The sequence below is a fragment of the Xiphophorus hellerii genome, chromosome 23 (assembly GCF_003331165.1).
Source record: "Xiphophorus hellerii strain 12219 chromosome 23, Xiphophorus_hellerii-4.1, whole genome shotgun sequence".
Taxonomy (NCBI): domain Eukaryota; kingdom Metazoa; phylum Chordata; class Actinopteri; order Cyprinodontiformes; family Poeciliidae; genus Xiphophorus; species Xiphophorus hellerii.
The window spans coordinates 10,014,107-10,034,322 of record NC_045694.1 but is presented as its reverse complement, the minus strand read 5'-3'; the positions used below and the strand labels follow the sequence as shown (position 1 = coordinate 10,034,322).

At 37.3% G+C, this 20,216-nt stretch overlaps 1 protein-coding gene across 4 annotated transcripts in view; it reads left to right on the top strand.

The window, feature by feature from the left end:
* Positions 1-20,216, top strand: part of diaph2 (diaphanous-related formin 2) — a 457,445-nt gene that overhangs the window by 315,603 nt on the left and 121,626 nt on the right. For all 4 annotated transcript variants that reach the window (XM_032554339.1, XM_032554341.1, XM_032554338.1 and 1 more), the window contains one exon: positions 1,180-1,304. In XM_032554339.1, the coding sequence (XP_032410230.1) occupies positions 1,180-1,304 (125 nt within the window). The remainder of the gene's footprint in view (positions 1-1,179; positions 1,305-20,216) is intronic.

Sequence of the window (20,216 nt, the reverse complement as noted above, 5' to 3'; positions counted from 1 at the left end):
TCTCACAGATTTATCTTTGGTGTTGAGCTCCAAGTCTCTAGCTTTGAAAACATTATATATTTTAAAATTTTTCTCACCAATTTATATTAAACAAAAGAATCTCCATATGTCTAAACCATGTGCTATATGTGTTCTTTATATTAATCTAAACAATTCATTGGGGGTTATATCTTGATAAAGTGTAAAGAAGGTCAAGGGGAGTAGCACAGCATTTTTAAAAGTTTGTCACATTTTCTAATATTCTTTGACATTATAAGGCACATTTGTTGGTTCTAGGATTATCCAAATTATATTCCTGAAAATTATTTTACTGATATTTTCAATTTTTTACTGGAATACAAACAGAAAAACTCGATTTTGCATGTCATGTGAACCATTTTGTAAAACTCCTGAACTTTTTTAGGTCCTGACCCTGAGCTTCAAAAAAATGTTGGTCTTTTTTTAAGAAAAAATACAAACCCGTGTAATCTGGGAAACCCTAAACATGCTCTTCAACCAGTTTTGTTTGATTGAAGTCTGAGTTTTATCAGTGTTTTCATCATTCATGTACACTCTCATCATCAGCCCAAGCTTCTTGTTAACTACTCATCTTACATATGAATCCACTTAGGAGTTTATTTTCCTTTCATGGCTATAAAAATCAACCAAAAGGTTTTCGATTCAGTACTCTGTGAGCCAAATTTAGCCGGAATCGCAATTCATTGACAAAGCCTCTAAAGTTATTTATATTGCATCTGCGTGCATCAATAAAACTAAAAGTGCAACCTAAACTTGGGACTGCATCCATGCTCCTGTCCCGTCTGATCCCATTAGACACTGCTTGCTGTTTGAAGTTTCTACTTGAAAGGCCTAATCTGAATACTGTGGATTTCACAGCTACTCTGCAAACAGTGATTACAGACTGATTAATGAGCCACAGCAGACACAACTACACACTGTACACACACACACACACAGGGGTGCACGCATGCAGGCTTTCTAGGCCACACACAAATTGAGTTTACTGTAGTCAGTTTGTCGCAACACAGAGTCTGCCTCGGTCGCAGCTGGTTTTTCTTTGAATGCGACGTTTGTGTAGATTTTGTTGGGGGAAGGAAGGATTTTTTTATTATTATTATTATTTCCAGTAAATCCAAATGTTGATAATGATCTATTGTTATCTTTTCTGTTTTTTTACAGTGTCTGCTGAAATTCTAAAGGGCAGTCTGACCACAATGGAGAAGCAGATTCAGCGCCTGGAGAACGATATCGAGAACTTCCCCAAAACGGACGACCTCCAAGATAAGTTTGTGGAAAAGATGTCCATATCCTTTTTAATCCGATGATTCTCACACCTCCGCATGCTTGTTTTCCTCCACACTGAATAACTTCACATGCCGCGTTGTTGGTGTTGCTCGCAAACGTGCATGTTTGTGTTCTGCCCGGCAGCGGCGAGCAGTTTAAGTCACTTGGTGTGATAGGTGACACCCAGGGGAGTGTGGTGGGAATGGATCCGACTGCCTTGCTCCGAAATGTTGATCAGATCTCCCTCTTCATTCCTTCCTGTGTCCCAAGAGTGAAGTCGTGCCCATGGCTATTTTTACTGCACTCTGCCACTGCTGCCTGTCCCCTGAGGGCCTCTAATAGGGGCTTCTAGCCCCCTCACACCATATTATCGCCTATCCCTGATTTCATCTCTTGACCGACCACACAAGCCTCTCCACAGAACCGTCTTTCCTCGTGGCACCGCTGCCGTTTCGATAACAGAGTGCTTCACTCTAACCTGAGCATCTCTGCTCCCCCCCAAAATTAAATTAGCCTTGTCCCTGGCTTTTTTTTTCAACAACCTCTCTGAGAAAAAAGGTCCTCAACCTGCAAGTTTGATCAATGGTGAAAATCAAATCTCATGTCAACACCCTGAGGTTAGATTCCCTTACATTAGGAAGAGTAAAAACATTAAAACACTCTCCAGGATCCTTTTTGTGGCTTCTAACGTAATAAAAAATGATTTAAAAAAAAACTCTTGAGTAGTTGAAAAACTGTATGGGTGTACTAACACATAACACGATACTTTCTGCCTTTAATCTGGCATTTATTTAGATACTGAGTGCTATAAGAGTGATAGTCTAAGATCACAAATAATCTGCTTTAAATCCCCAAAAAGCATTTAACGTGATGAAATTAAAATGAATGAGCAAACCGGAGGCTTTCACATGGCTTCAGGAGCTAGCAGGCAGGAAAGCTGCTCTGCCCCCTGATGCCAGTATTGATTCCCTGAATCCTTGGAGAACTGGAGGGCTAGAGCGAGAGGAAATGGGGAAGTGTAGATTTACTGCAGTATGGCTCTCTTTCACTGTCTGGAGCTCCTCCCTAGAGGTTAGCAGTGAGAAGCCGACTGGCCATGACCTGAAAAAACCTCACTCCCCTTCTTCTCCCAATCTCACCTGAATGTTTTGGTGTTAAAGGCTAAGAAAACTTTAAAAGTCTCTGATATTTTTGGTTCTTGTCTTTTCCTTACACTTTCTTTTCTTAAACAAAGACTATCGCGGATTCTAGTTTCATAATTAAGGTTTGAAAAAGTAATTTATAGCCCTTAATTATTATTACTTGGACACAATGCATCCGCAAATTTAAATCTGCTTCATTTTTTGCCATTCTGCTTTGGAAAAGGCACTGATTGAACAGTCAGATGTGATGGAGAGCTTTTGTGAATAGGAGTTGTTAAGACTCTAATTCAGATTTCAGTTTTTACTTTGCCTAGGCCACGGTAACACATAAATATACTGTGATCTAAACCATTCAATTGCTGACCCAGTCTCAAGACTGTTGTAACCTGTTTTTTTCAGAATTACCTTCAATTTAGCTCAATTCCTTCAAATTTCTGCAGAAGATAAAGATGTCCACACTGCCGTTACTCTGCTTACATATGGGTGGTGTTTTCAGAATGTGCTAGTTAAACAAATGTTTTATGTTGTATTGGTGCAATCTGAGCACCTTTTTCTACATTTACTGTGACTCTTACAAAGCTTGAGGAAAGCTTTGAACGGGATGTTTTACAGCGCATTTTTAACATTTTATTTATTTTTTTCCGTTCTTAATTTTAATTGCTGTAAATATGCTGAATGAAAAAGCAGAGGGGAGTGTAAATACTGTTTAAAGAATGGGTATGAGGAAGCAACAAAATACTTTTTTCAGAACTACTTAATTTTTTTTTAATATCAGTTAATATCTGAATAAGCAAAACAAATAAAATTTTCATAATGTATTCAGACCCATTCAATAATTTAGAATATTACTGAAAAACCCATTTATTTATGGAACTTTATCACTAAGTGAAAAACATTATATAGATTAATTACGCACAGATGGATATTTGAAAGCCATTTTGCTGTTAATTATGATGATTTTTCACTTTATGAAAACATGACATTTAAAATTAGAATATTACCTCAAACCAAAAATGTTTTTACAAAATGTGAGCTTAAAAAAAAAAGGTAAAGTTATTTTCCAAAGGTGCTTTTAATCTTACAGATGAGACTCATTGGGACGTTTATTCTAATGTATTGAAAATGAAGGTAGATACTGTATCATAAATGGCATTTTCATATTTTAATCACTGGAAATGGATAGAAAAACTCAGTTTTATAAGTTGATGAGATGTAACCATGCTCTTCCAAATGAAATGTAGCTTAATATGTAGCGTTTTTAGGTGCTGCTTATGCTTCTTCTGTGGAAAAGTAAAATGTTTCATTTTTGTCTCTCTGCAACTGTTGGCATGATTCCAAAACTCATTACGCTCCAGTGTCTCTTAGACATAATTTCAGCTAATTAAAGTGGGCTACATCTGCCATCTTTAGCAGTTTTGTGTCCATTTCAGTGGAGAAAAAAAACTTGATTGCAGGTTAATTTCAAAACAAGTTTAACTGACAGAAATACCTCTCGTCATTTCCTCTCGGTTTGATGATAACTCTCTGAAGCCAGACAGGTACTTCTATCAACTCTGGCTTTATATATCTTTATTGGTGGTTCAGCCAACTGAGAATATAGCTGAACAGAGATGAAACAGATTTAAATTTTCATCTCCAGAATGTTAACCTATGAATTTTTCTCTGCTTTAACGTTACTGTATGCCATCCCTGCCATGTATCTTCTCTCATGGTATTTCACATAGATAACGTAATTTCCTGGTTTTGCTGCCTCTACTATTGGAAGAAATACAACAAAATTATTATGTTCTAGATTCAGCTGATGTTTTTTTACCAGTTATAATGTAGTGGCATTTGATTGTGTTTTAATGAATGCATTTAAGAGAAAAGCACAGACACGATGTTGATTGTGGGGTTTTTACATTTACTGGTGATAGTGATCTCTATTTGGTCCTTTCTTCTCTTAGATAAACACAAGCAGTATGTATATTTGCAGTAAGTCTGGAAAGGTTAGCAAGTGTAGTTCTTTAAAAGCTTTAACCTACCTGTTTTAGCTGAGTCCAGTTTTTCTTTTATAACTGTAACATAAGGAGGTAAAATAACTCCATTGAGTTGTGTGTTGCTGCAGTAGCTGTAAAATAATTTCACTGTTTCTAAGCAAAGACATAATAATTGCTAAGTTTATATTTTTGTGAGTATTTATGAGAGAACGCAGAGACTTATCGTACTGCTGAGATTTCAAAAAGGCTGCCACCATTTTCTAAATCTGACATGTTCCATGACAGACCGAGGTTTGAAAGTGCAAAATAATCGCTATAATCTGCCTAAACTTCCTGATATCCACTGAAAGTCTTGCACTCTCATAGCCTGAATAATTTTATCAGTTTCATCGATACACATAAAGTAGAATAATTAAAGTAAAGATGCTTTTTTAACTTTATCCAGGGATGGGAGAAAAGGGATGTTGGCTCCTTGATGCATGACAGATGGAGGAACAACACCAGCTAAAAGTCATGCATTTGATGCTTGAGTAGCCCTGAAAAAGTTAAGTGAAGCTCTGTTGTCTTGCCTGATGTGGGCTGTGATGAATGAGACAGTCAGTGTTTGTGTTCATTAGCAGTAGAGATGCAATGAAATAGAGGAGCCATATTTTAGGGTAAATGATATTTTTTTAGAGATAAACCATAGTTTAAAAGCAATGTTTCCTATTTAATTTTTGTTTGCTTACTCTCCTTTCTTCTATTTTTAATTTGTTTAAGCCTAAGAAATTAGATTATTGTCAAGTAAAAAGTCAATAAAGAAGTTGTCAAATTACTTGCTTACCTTTTAGTTAAAGTTGTTGCCTGAAATGATAGCAAAGGAAAATAATGAAAGAAAGAAAAAGAGAAAGACTTACCAGTAGGCTCCATTTGGCTTTATTGATACATTTTTCTCTTTTCATTACTGTAATATATGCAAATTACTGAATGGGGTGTTTGTTCAGCAGTTTAGTGATCTCTATCTGTCAGAACTAATGGGGGCCCAGAAAGGCTCTACAGTTGAGGCACAAGACCCTAGAGAGCCTTATTTCACTGCAGAGGCTATTGCTTTCACATGCACCATCACACACACAAACACACACGCATAGATGTAGAAATGTGTGTTTGGTGCTGGTTGTCACAGAGCAGAGTAGAGTGGGACTCTGCATACTAGAATATTGATGTAGTGAGGTGGCTCGATGGGGCGCTATGAGAAACCAAGCAGAAGCCTGATGAATGCTTGGACATGTCTAATACATCTCCCTGTGTCGCGCTTAATGACTTAACCCAACGTATTGATATTCAGCTTAACCTTTTATTTCCCTGAATACCACACTCAGAGTATTTTGTTGTCTCCACACTGAGTGACAGTGTGGAAGAAGGTGTCATTAAGCTGTATTACTTTGGTTAGACTTTGTGCTTCTGGAAATGAGCAACACTGCAGTTGGGTTTCTCTAAGGGTTATGTCAAGCAGTTTGTTGTAATTGCACATGTTGAGAAAGAACTGGAGTCCTTGTTTCTCTGTCCAATCATTTATCAATTTGTCCTCCAATTACTCATTATCCGATCAGAGAAGTAACCTGTTGTTCATGCTCAGGTTTTCCTTTAGTAAAGAACCATTCTTTACCCAAGAGTTTACGCAGTTAGTTTGGACTTCTAGATTTATGTTTACTTACCTTGAAGCTCTACTACTGAATGGCAAGCAAAATAGTTTAAAGAATCCAACTTATTGCTTTACTTACTTTGTTTGCATACCAGGAGAGGGCTCTTTGAGCAACAGTACAAATCTTCATTTGTAACTGATACCTACTAGTACAACTGAAGCCTGTAGTCCTTGGATTTGGGCCCGCCATCCTCAAAGAGTCCTTTTCTGAAACCAGCTTAGTCCACCCACACGGGGTCAGAGCAGATGCACTTTTTAGCAGCCCTGAGGCAAGCCTGTAATACTTTTGCTATGGTTTAAAAATTGACAGAGAAATTTACACAGGTTCCATGTTTCTCTTGCAGTCTTCACCCTGATTTAGCTCAGTCTTCAAAGTGAGAGCTTCACTATCATATGTTTACGGATGGCTCTTGTCTAAGACATGCTGTTGGCTACGAGGTTGGTTTGTGTAGAAGTGCTGCAAGAGACACTTTGTCATGAAGTGCGGGTGGTGAGAGTGGTGAGGCAGAATGCAGCGGACCCAGGAATGATGAATATGAGGATTTAATGATGAAAACCAGTCAAAACAACGGACAGCAGGCACACGGAAACACTGACGACACTGAAGCTAACATTGACGACTAGACTCGACATTGACGAGGACCCGACGAGGAACAAGGAACACAGGTGGAGTTAAATACACGGGAGGGTAATCACAGAAACGAGACACACCTGGGAACAATCAAGGGGAGGACAGGACAACGAAGAGACTAAGGACACAGAAAACTCTAAATAAACACAGATCCTGACACACTTATTGTCAAATAAAAGACTGACACTTGTTCTATTTAGCAGCTAGCTGATTGTACGTAGAAAAACACCTACATTTGTTTTGCAGGTAAACATGACCGTTAAGTTACATTGCTGTGAAAACCACTTTCACTAGTATACATTTTTTTTCTTTCTTCTTGTGCCAGATTTGCTTGTTGTCTATTATATAAGGATTTAATTTCCTGTGTGAAAATGAAAATATAATCACCACCCTTGGTAGATCATGATTTTACTGTGATCAACAACATCTTAAGATTTGAGTTCACAGAAGTGGCATTAAGTAGACAAAAAGATCTCGAAAAACAACACTATTCTAAAGAAATCCAATAATAGATTAAGAAATTAATTCACATCTAGCAACCTGGTAAGGGCTATGAAGCCATTTGTAAGGCTTTGGGGTTCCAGTGAGAACGAGTATCCATAAATGGAGAAAACAGGGTAACTCTGGTGACCGTCCTCCCAAAATTACTGAAAGAGCTTGTTGATGACTCTTTCAGGAGATTATTAAATTTAATACACCGCAGGACACACTTGCATCAGCTAAGGCCAGTGTTCCTCCTTCAACAAAGATAAACACGGTATCATCCATGGGAGACTGGTACCGTATTGTGACCTTCAACTCCACCTTAATACACTTGGGTCAAGCAGCATGCAGGAACCAAAGAAAACAGCAATTCCACTACTGAATGGATAAAACAAAACAACAAAAAAGACTCATTGAAATTGCCCAGTAAAAGCCTGGATTAAAATCCAATTGAGATGCTGTGGCACATGCTTAAAAGGACTGTTCATCCAGTGCAGCTGATTTAAAGGGATTCTGAAAAGAAGATAGTGCAAACAGCAAACAGCAATGTTAAAGACTGACTGGAAGGTGAGACTTCGGGTGACAGTTGGGTGACAACCAGTTATTAGGTTTAGGGGGCAATTGTTTTTTTTATTATTATTATTCAGGCACTGCATTTTGTATTTTCCCAGATTCTCTTTGGCAGATTTAGATTTTTTTTATGAGTGAAGCAAAAAGGCAGAAACAGAAGAAATCTGGAAGGGGTAAGTGCTTTTTCATTTCAGTCCATGCATTTGAGCAAGCACTATTGTTCCCGATTTGTTTGGTTTATTTTGTCTGTTTAGTATCTAAAAAAGTGGGTCAACTAATGCTAGAGGGACTTTTGGTAAGGCCTAATAATTTATATATATAAATAAAAAAATGCTCAACCTTCCTTCCTAAATCCTTTCCAGTGTGTTAGCACTCCCTCCTAATCACCACCTTCTCTTATTCACCCATTTATTCACCCCGTGTGTTTTTCGCCGCTAATGAAATGCACTGTAAACTGCTTGGCCAATTAAGCAGAGCACAGCCGAACCACGTCGGCTTTTAATTACAACGAGAAAAAATCTGTGGAAATGACTTTAAATAAATAAAGGTGCCTGGAAACAGTCCTATCTCATTCCTGAGTTCTGCGAATACGTCTGTCACCTCAATGATTCAAATCAAGTAAAGACAAAGGATGAAGCAACAGATTAGTGCACTCTGTGAAATAACTAGTGATGCTTCATAATGAATAATGCAATGTTGAAGGAGAAACAAAGAAAATTAACACTTCTTACTATGTGTTGTCTGGAGGAACACTTTTAAAATCAAGTTTGGGATCTGATGACTCTTTCGCGCTTCTCTCACAAAGTAACAGAACTATTTTATAACATGTACTTTCATAAATGTGTCATCTTATGTGATCAAACTGATTTCCATTACTGTAATAGCAGAAACATTCATGTGTGACAGATCAGTTTTCATAAAAGAAACACTGACGCTGTGTTTTTAGGTGTGCTTGGCAGCACTAGCTCTTATATATTCTGCGTTCTGCACTGAGAATACGTCGGTTATTATATTAACTGAGTCGCTGCTGCCACAGAGAAATTATCTAATCAGCAACATGGCGCTTTACAAGCTTAGCATGGCTTAAGGGCCTAATGTAACAAACTTCAAGATGCCAACACAGGCCATAATTTCATCACTTTGCAGTTGTGCGCATTTTTTAAAAGTAAATTTAATAAAACTCCAGTAAGGACGTTGTTATTCATTATTTACTTGATGTTGTTTTATTACAAATAGGGAATTCCAAAGGGAAAATTAAATCCAACATACAAAGCAATACTACAAAATTGTAGGTATTGTTCCTTTGGGAAGCTAATAATGCATAAAGTTAAAAATACACAAATAATGTTATTAATATACAATGCAGATAGGTGGCACAGTTTAGTGCGTGGTTTCTGCAGTTTCACAGTCTGCAGAAGAAGAGTGCAGACTCTTTGAAAGTCACATGAAACCTTTGGTGTTTGGATCTTGTTTATTAGTCATAATTAGGGAAAAAGCTGACCGAAAAGTGAGAAATGTAGTCCTATGGGGAAAAAAACAAACTAACATTAAAAAAAAAGTCCAGACAGATGACATGTTGGTATAATTAAAAGGTTTATTAAAATTTAAAAATGTATTAAAATATTAAAATATGAATAATTTTGGATTTACCTGTATCTTGCCTTTTCTTGTAAAACTGTGAACCCTCCAAGTTGCCCTCAGGTCCTCAGGGAGTCTGTTCTACAGTCATGAGCCATAATAAGTCAAAGATGCGTCCCTGTAGGCTTTTCTCCCCCCAACTCTCAGGATTAAATCAAGAACATTTAAAGCTTTAAAAGCCAGTAAAAGAATGTTTAACGTATAAAAATTTTAAATTGTAGCTCACAAATCATTGAAAGTTATAATTCATGTCAGATGCAGGAACATTAATAAAAATCCAGGAAACATATGTTTCAGGAAAAAACACATTTAAATGTCCAACTTTTCAGTTTTATTTCATCACCTAATTAAAAATGCTTTACTGCATCATCAAGTATCAGGGTGGTAATCTCTATCAAACAATACAACATTTTTGGAGCAAAATGTGTCCAAAATATTTTGTTTCTACTCACTTTTGTCATTTCCAGACAGTGGCTTTCTTAGCCCTCATGCCATGAGAGAGAATTTCCTTACCGTTTGCCAATCAGTGTCTTGTTAGACTGTGACACTTGGCCCCATGAGGCAGCTCTGTTTACCAGTAGAGTAAGATTGCTGCTCTCTGGAGCTGAGAGGGGGTGTGGCCTGGAGCACAGAAGATGCTCCCTTGATGTACTCTGAACCTTTAGCTCCAGACAGAACAAGTGTCACATTCCTCTGATAAAGCCTCCATGCCCTGCCAGTCCTTTAGGGAGTCCTCTGGGATGTGTCATGTCCTGTAGGTGTTCGGGCCAGCTAACCTGCTGTATAAAACACAGTCTGACACACTTTCAGTGTCATAACGTCTTTGGTCTGAGGTCAAAATATAGGATGGGAAGTTAAGTGGCAAGCAGGCAATATGTGATAAGTCTTGGGAATGATTTATTTTGTTGATTTACTTTATTTGAGTCTTTGTGTGTTGCTCAGCAGTTGTATAGCTTTCCTACTTTTGACACAGGTCTCTGCTGATTATTTCTGCTCTACTGAAACTCAGGCTAAGAACCCAGCGGCAGAGGCTCCAATCTGCACCTCATTACTTCCCCAAAAGGCCCGGGCTTAGTGCAGGGTAATAGACAGAGGCCCAACCACCCTCATTTGTCATGGGCTCCTGGGTTTGATGCAAAGCCCCCCATGAGCACTTGTTGCCGAGCTCTAATCCTGCAGTAGACACCAGCCATGCTTCTCTGCTTAGCCATCCTGGCTCTCCTCCGTCATGGCTCATGATTTCACTTTCATTTGATGTTTTAATGAAATCCCTGAGACTCAGGTGAATGGTGTGCCCCACTGATGGCAAATTATTCTATCAAATGCAAGTGGAGGAGAAACGTGACCAGAGTTATTTGTCAAGTAAATAAGACCTTGAAAGGCTTTACAGCGTTTTGTGTGTGAATCCACAATAGAAGACAGTAAGAGTGAAATTTCACTGAAGATGGAAATGTCATGCTCCTCATAGTCAGAAATAATACATCATTTTATTCAGCTTCTCTTGTAAACCACAGAAGCTGGAAATTGTCAAGAAAAGAAGGGGGGAGGTGTTGTGCAACAACAAAATATTAGTAACAACCATCAATGTAGTAAGAAGTCATACCGTGAAATTGTTTACTTGTATTTCTAGTTTTAGACCAGTAGGATTTCCTGCAGAAAGTGTTGGATCTTTTCCTACAAAGAAAGGTCATCATCATCAGCTGGTTTGGTGGTTAAAAGCTCTTCTTTTTTCTGTCATTGAATTTTGTTGAGTTTTTAGTTCATATTTTTATTGTTTGTTTTAACCTTCCAAAATATTCTTTAACCTCCTTTGATTATGTTTCTGTTTTATGTATAATCTTGCTTTTTTTAAACTCTGGTTATCCATGTTTTATATATTCTAAAATATTAGGTTACATAGTGATTTATTATCCATGTAAACTGTTACATTTATAAAAAAAACTGATTGTAAGATTAGCACATTTAACACACTATTGTTATCTAGGGGTTTATGATGTACTTTAAAAAAAATAACCCTTTCTCACCTTTTTACATATCTCTGTCATGATACTGGAGATTATTGTCATTTGCCTTTTGTGTTTACAAGCCAATCATAATAGTTTGCCTCTTATTTCCCCACAGATAGTGGCTGGTATTAATGAGACCAGCCTCATTAATACCATGATGATTTCTGTTTAATGCCCAGAAATCATCACCCCAGCATTTGGGGAACCGGTATTCATTTGCTCCTTGTCAGTTCTTCTCCTTTTGTATTTTAATTGTGGTTTTTCTCCCCAGCTCTTTATTGATTTGGGAAGGTTTCTTTCCCTTTCAACTTCTTACCTTTGACGTTTCTGCAAGGTACTTTATTATTTCATAAAAATACAACTGAGCACTGATCTTGCCTGCCTCCGGCTTGCACTTGAGTCCTGACTAACGTCCAGGCAATAAATTAATTTAATGCTACCCTATGTAGACCGTTTTTCTCCAATGGTGAAGATTTACTCATCTCAGCATGCTGAAGGTTTAAGTAGCTGACACACTTAGTGAGAAAATGAATAAATATGGTTACTCAGTAGCAGAAAACTTTACCCTCTATATATCTAGTAGTAAACTTTTAACCTGCTTGACAGGAATTGATGTTTCACAAAATTTTTATTTCTATTTCTTAGGGCTTGTATGAAAAGCTTTTTTGGACATATTCCAACATGCATAGCAGGATAAACAGAGTAACTTTCATGTTACTACTGTTTCTTCAAAGAAAATGTCCACTGTTGTTTAGGCTGTGCAAAGGTTTCTGTCCATTCATGAGGACGATGACTACAGTACACCAGTTCCCCAGCATTTCACTGTGCACTTTGCTTTGAAAGTCCTAGAAACTATAGAAAAGTCAGAAGAGTAAGAGATCACTAATTAAAAGGAATCAGTGACAGTCAGAAACACTAACAGTTACAAACGGCAATCTGATGGTAGTCAACAGGGGATTCTCCATTAATTGGCAAAATGAGACTCATCAATCACACAGGGGGGAGTGCTGCACAGACAGTATCCTGTCAGAATCCCCCACTGAGGGGGGAGCAGCATGACGTGTTTCTCAGGGACAGAGTCGTGCGGAGGAGTAACGGTTTCTCCTCCAAACCGCCTCCTCTCCCTCCGCCACTTTCCCCCCCTGACTCTGTTTCTCTCCACATGTGGCTCTCAGTAGACATCTCTCCAACTCATTCTGACAGGCTTTGTTTTTGCTTGTCACATTTGAAATGGGGATTGGCTGCCATTCTCTGCCAGTCAAGGCTGAGACAGAATTGTCAAAACACACTGTTGAATTCCAGCTTTTAGAGGATATTCTCCGCTGATGACATGTGCTGAGTGGCTTGTAACTCCATACTGCTTCTTGGCATCGAAGCACTGGTGGTGTTTGTTTTCTCTACAGGAAACGTCAATAATTTAATTTATAAATATCTTTTTTTGGCATTTGGAAATGTTAAAACTCAATTAGTTTAGATATTTGATTGTTTTACTCACTGTTAATACTCACTGTATTATTACTTGCTGTATGAACTAACAGAGACAGATAAAATCCTCGTCTTCTGTTGTGAGTAGTGTGTGATGTTTGAGCTGGCCAAACACGTCAGGAAGCACTGCCTGCTTCTTTGCGGACAGGTCAATGAACGATTGACTGTTTCATCAATTGAAGCAATCAATGAGCTGTTCTCTGTCTTCATTCCACTTGTGTGGTCTAGTGTGGTTACATGGAAACCGAGATTTTCATTTGCCATTACTTTGTGCTGCATCTCTGCTTCATCTTTACATCTTACATTGTCTTCTTTTTTTTTTTTTTGGAAGGCACAGGCTGCCATTACCGACTTGCCACCGAGGCTATTCTTTTATCTAATGTGTGCTGGAATTGCATGTTGATTTCCTCATTACCTCTCTCCACCGCATTAAATCAGTAATATGTCAGGCACGTCACAGAAAATGGAGTATTCGCAACTGTCTTTATGGCTCTTATCAGCGGCGCTAATGTACTGCAAGTCAAAACAAAAGACAGGGTTTTGTGAGTTTATATTAACCTCCAATTAGCAGCATGGATAGACAGGGTGACCTCAAGATATGAAGCTGGTTGCATTGATGACGCTTTTTTGTAGGATGCAGGCAGGCATCACATGGCTGATGAAAGCTTTTAAGTTTCTTGCAGTAAGTACAAGGTACAGGAGCATTGGGACAAGTTAAAATAAAATTGTAGAGGTCATTTATTTTCTTAATTTCAGCTCAAAAATGAAACTCAAATTGTATACATTTATTATGCACAGAGAATGGTATTTGAAGTATATAGTTAATTTTCTCTAGATATTAGACTAAGAAAAAATAAAGAACTGAAACATGAATTGCTCTTCAGTGTCCTGGTAGACTCCCAGTACGAGTTTTTTTTCAATAAAATCAGTGGGCCAGCACCGGCAGATAACATGGCTTCCCAAATCATCACTCACTCTGGAAGCTTCCCACCGGACTTCAAGCAACATGGATTCTGATCCTCTCTACTCCTCCTCCTGACTGTTGCACTTTCATTTCCAAATTCAAAATTTATTTCATCTAAGGACTCTAGACCATTGAGAAAAAACCAAAGTCCTTTTTTACAGCCCAGATAAGGACAGTTCTAAAGGTTTAACACAGGATATACAACAATTGTTACTCCTGGTTTAGATAACACTTTCACTGGTTACTTTTAAAACACTAACTTTCTCCTTCTGAACCCCCAGTTCTTGAATGATCAATCCTTCACAACCCTCTTAAGGCTGCAGTTATCCATGTTCTTGTGCACTTCTTCCTTCTGCTTAATGTTTGTAGCGATATGCTATAACAGCCATAGTTCAGTTTATGAGTAATGCATTCAGCTTAGTCTATCTGGTTTCAATAACCCAACCAGGAAGTATCTGCTTTGATCGCCATGTTTTATTGGCTGAAACCAACAACAGCAGCAGTATGAACAGCCATTCAAAGAGGGTATGTTAATCAGCTGTGCATTTCCCCACCTTGACACTCAAATGCACTTCCGGGTCTAATTACTCAGTCAGAAAGCTAATTTCAAACATAAAGTTTACTCTCTTAAAAATACAAAAACAAAAATCAGAATTTTCCCAGAAATTTATGTTTTCTTTTTTTTTCTTTCCTCTGTGCTTTGGTGACTTGTTCTACTTCTGCCATGGCGTGTCACATTTGCTACCTGAACCAGCAACCGACCTCGAATTCATTTTTTCTGATAGAGACTTCTGGTTGATCTGTGGGCTTTTTGCTTTGATATCGTGTAGCTTTCCCTTCTAACTAAAGTGCATGGAAAAGAAACTGAGTGCATGTGTCTCCTTTTTCTATTTTTTTGGTGTGAGAACATTTTTCAACCTTACTTTTTATGGAGTTCAAGGTTATTCACAGAGGTTTAAAAATGCTTGATCCATTCTTTTGTCCGAACATGTTATTTGTTTTACAAAGATACTTTCAACACAGAGAGTTTTTATTTTTATACCTTGGCATGCCGCTTGGGCCAGGTACAAACTTAAGAATGTAATCTAATTAAACCAAATGCAAGAACTGCCTCAGTCCCTCTGCTTGGTACAGTTATCTTTGTTTTGTGAAGTGATTTCATTTAACAGAAAATACTGCTCGTTTTTCTCATTAAAGTTTCTTTTTTGCTTTTTATGATGTCTCTTAGATACAAATGAAAGTTTTTTACTCTTTGCCCAACATAAAGATGCTGAACATCTATCAGTGTTTACCTATATTTTTAATTGAATACAGAACCAAATTGGTTGTTTTTTACTGTTTCTATATTTTCAAAAATTATTATTCATACCCACTGTTTTAACTCTGGTATTTACCGTCTCATCGAGAGTTAACCACAACCACATCAACCACAATACTGAAAACAGTAATGGGAATATTGCATTGCACTTTGGTGGTGTTCCATTTGGAATCACGTGCAAGAAGACCTTATGATATAAAGATCCTAATCTATAGAAAAATCTGACAGGGCTTATTTGCAAAGATAATCTCCATCTGATCTGCTTGAGCATGCAGTACTTTGCAAAGAATATGTACAAAATGATACCTCTATGTGTAAAACATGTTAGGGATATACCCACAAAACATTTGTAGCTGTAATTCAATAAAAGGTGGTTCTACAAAGTATTGACTCAGGAGAGCTGAACAAACAAATGCATGTCCCTCTTTCAGATTTTTATTTGTGAAAATCTTTAAAAAATAATGTCCCACTCAAATGCAAGCAGCTTTAGTTTTGTAAATGGTCAAAATGTCAAAAATGTTAATCATTTAAGAATTAATACTTTTGCAAGGCACTTGACATGTAACAAGAGCGATGGTGAAAGCACACATTCAGAGGTGCAGGTACAAGTAGGTGTTATCTAGTAGGATGTGTTGGTTCGTGTCTGCACAGTTTAATAGTGACAGGGTGTTTTTTGCACTGCACCACTGTGCATTTGCTATTATCAAACCATCAGCCCCCTGGATATGTACCTTTTCTGTGTTGGAAACATGGTGAGAGAAACTCTCCAGTTCAGTGGAGCAAATCATGGCACCCATAATTGTGACTGAACACTGGTTGGAAAGGTTTTCATATCGTTTCTTGGGGCAAGTTGTAACAAAGTGTCAAAAAATGGAGAATAATGGGGAAATTTGAATGACTGACTGCAGTTCTCACACACTTTGTGGACTGAATGTGGTCTTGAGGCTCATTTTTAGTGGATCATACATCAAGGGTAAGATGCATGAGGCTTCTGTCGTGACTGTATTCCTAAACCTCTGTGAGCAAGGTCGCCTTAGACACCTTTGTTCCTGTACACTCCATTTCTTCACGAGGGAAACTCCTGTCAATTTGTTTATCAGTAAATTTCATTTATTTCAGTAAATCAGGTAAACTCTGATGATTTATTAGATGCAGTGACACATTTCAGTTCTTTTAGTTCATGGTTTAAAGCTAATGAAATTTATTAGAGTTATGCCAGCTGATGGCGTATCTCTGCAAATCATCACCGACTTTAAAAACTTGACACAAGACCTCATACCACTTGGATTACTGTGGTCCTCTATTCTTCCTTTAGACTCTAGGACCTTGATTTCCAAATGAAATATAAAATTTGCTTTCCTAAAACAATACTTTGGACAAGTAGGCAACAGTCCAAATCTTTTTCTGTCTGAGTAAGATCAGACACTTCTGATGTTCTGATGTTCTTGTTCAGCACTAGGTCAACTCAAGGAATATGATAGTCTGTGTGTGGCACTGATTGAAGAGCTTAGGGAATGTGGACTGTGGCTGGAATCATCTTTTTTGTATGTTTTTTAATCACACTTTTTTCTATCACTAACTTTCCAATAATATGCTTGCAAACAGCAATCTGAGCAGCCAACTTTTTCCTAGCAACGGACATTTATGGCTTACTCTCCTAGTGGACAGTTTCATTGACCATCTGATGCTGACACTTGTGCAACATCTGCTGCTGCTCAAATGTCAAGTCAACAGTCTTCCATGTTTGTTTAGGTCATAAATTTAAACAAAATCTTTTTTTTATTTTTTTAATCAAAATTTCAATAGCAAAAATCTTAAATCAAAATTAACATAAATAAATGATTCTGTATTTTATGTATAATTTTGAGCTTAATTACTGAAAAAACTTTTAAAAGGACATTCAGTAATACTTAGGTCCAACTGTATTCAAGCAATTATCACAGATTAATCTATAAACCCAGAATACAATAGTAGAATTGCATCAAGTGGCCTTTTATAGTAAGTGCATGAATACATGGTAAATTTTGGCATTTGAGTTTGTTTATTTAGTTTCCACGCTAAGGGTCCAGCACCAGTGTAGCAACACTTAGCGAGCACTACAATAGAAACCTTTCAACAGAGAGAAAAAAAATGTTAAACTTGTCATCAAAAACAAGTATTTAAACAGAAGATGTAAACACTACATTTCACTGAAAAGAACATATCATATTTGATCAAGTAGAACAAACTTTCACATTGAAAAGAAGAAATTCTTGCAAACAAAGAAATGCAATTTGAGCAGAGATTACTTGTCTGTTGATTTGTTCCCTTCTGATATAGCAGAGATGAGTTACAGAGCCTTATGACCACAGCGAGGAAAGTTTCTTAGTCTCTGTGTTGCAAGATTGGTAAAAAAAAAAAAAAACTGTAACAAAAAAAAGCAAACAAAAACACTTCTTTGCCTGGTGGCCGTGTTGTGCAGTTGATTTTTCAGTATTGTTCAGAATATCAGGCAGTCTATTCAGGGTCTTCCTCTGTGCCACAGCTTTGTATGTGCTTCATTTACTTCCCCATCTAGCGGGGCTCTAGTATCCTTGGACAAACCCTGACCAGGCTGCCTGCATCTCTTTGTCAAAGCCTCTTTAGGCATTCAGCTCACCTGAGTCTTTGGCGATAGTGTGTGCTTGGGAGGGGGTGTTGAGTAGTCCTCGAATGTGGTGCTGGTTTGGCAATCACGAACTGATATAGCTCACCTGTCAAACCTGCTAATCAAAAGGGTTGAGCTGTTGTGCTTTCACAGGCTCTCTCTCCTTTGTGTGGTTGTCTTATATCACCCTGAGATAGTTTTCATATCAGCCCAGACCTCCCTTATCTTGTTGTTCTGCAGCTTATGTTTCCTTTCCCTTTTGTGCTCCTCCCTGGCCTCCCTAAGACAGACATTGAATTTCCTCATGCATGCACTTCATACCTTCACAGTCACCTTTCTTGAAGCAATTTCTCTGCTATTATTATGTCCCCATGTATAACTGGTAATCCGGACTTGTTTTGGAGGGGGAAAAAAACAGATTTTAAATTCAAGCAGTAAACTAACACAGTTTTAAGGTAGTTAGAAGTAAGTCTTTTATTTTTAGGGAAAACAGACATTCTATATAGCTCACCATTATTCCCTATCTGAGATTAACACATCATGCCTACCTACCTAAACTGACAAAAGGAGTAATAAGAGCATTAATCAGAGTGTCACTCAATTAAAACTACTCTCAAAAGTTTATTTTTTACTCATCTTTAAAAAGTAAACAATACTAAGTATAATTGTTCTTCCATTTCCCAATTTCTAATTGTTTTGTGTTGTTCACATGAAGTCTTGATTAATCATCATAAAGCATTTAGTTGTAAGCAACATGTGAAATAGTTGCTGGCTCCAAGGTATATCAGTGCCAATGTGAAAAGAAAATACAAACAGAACAAGCTTCCGTGCTTTTAGCTTTTCCAAAATGTTCAAATCCGTAGACATACAATTGTTCCCCTAAGATGCTTTCTGACCTCTGATTTGGAGAAGTTACAAACTTTTGATAGTGTGGTTCCGTGCAGACGGATGTTACCTGTTCAAAATCCTCTTCTCCTGGGTATTGTATTTGAAGCCTCAGTTTTTGAAGATTTCAACATGGCCACAGCTTGCACTCTCGAAAGGACATAAACACAAACAACACAGGCGTGGGAAAACTCCTCAGGCTTGTAATGTGATCAGAGACCAACCACCAGCAGGTCGATGTCCCAGCTACACACAATCCCCTTTACCCTGATTGTACCATCTGGTGTTGATAATCAGAGCAAACCTTTCTCCTTTGCATTGGTCAAAGCATCCAGTCTCTTCCTGCTATCATCACAGGGAATCCTGGTAGATTCTTTATAGCATTCACTTAATTTACTGGAAAACAAAGGCAGTGAATTTCCTTTTAAAACACAGTGTCTCCAAACAATCGATTGAACTTTCTTCGGTTTTGAGGATGGAAATTAGATTGAAAAGTATAAGTCCCATGATCTTTGAAATAAACAGTACTACCAGCACATGACTTATTCTATTTTAAAAATCTGATTTTAAATGCACTCTCTAAAAATCAAATGTGGAACACTGGCCTTTTGCTATTCAGGTTTTTGGTTCAGATAAATGCAGCAATTTGTGAAACAATTAAAGACATTTAACTGTATCCTGCTCCAAGTTTTGATAAGTACAAAAAAAGGAAAATGTTTGAGTTTGAATCCTCCTTTAATGTATTCAAACATAATCAGAAAAAAAGCTATTTTATTACATTTTTGACCAGAAAACTTTATCTGCTTTACCAAATTAAAACTTTTTTTTTTTACCTGGAATTGACCATCTAAAGTGGTCAGGGTTATATATTTAGAGTCTACCATGGTTTCTTCCTTGATGACCTTATATTTAGCTATCATATTGTTCGATGTTAATTTTCAGCATATTGGTAAATATAAATAAAACTATGCCAATAATAAAAAAAAACAATGTTTATTTCAATCTTGTTGCTGTTTATGTGTGCATTTTTTTTACTTTTTAAAGTTTTGTAAACCAAATAGAGATTTCATACAACTTTATTTTGCTGTTTAAAGTTTGATTCTGATGGGAAAAAACCACACAATGGATACTTTTGCAAGGCACGGTATAGTTCATTTTTATTAAGTATTTGGGTTGAATTAAAATGTATACAGTATAATTCAATAGGATTAATAAAACAGATTTTTAAGGTCTTAATTCTTTGCTGAGTGGTATAAAGGCAAAACAGTAAATAATTGATAAAAACTAACCTTAACAGGTGCTTTGTTTGATTTGGATACATGAACCTACCAGCTGAATATTGAAGCAAATCCTGTAGAAGATTTGGAGGATTTAATTTGGTTGTCTGAAACCTTTGCAATACAGTATGTTTTAGCATTTATGTGCATGATTACACAAAAGGCCGATGGGTAAATATTTTTAGAGCGCCAGTGGCAATTATCAAGAGGCATCTTGTTATTGCTGATAAACAAGAATCTCTAGTAT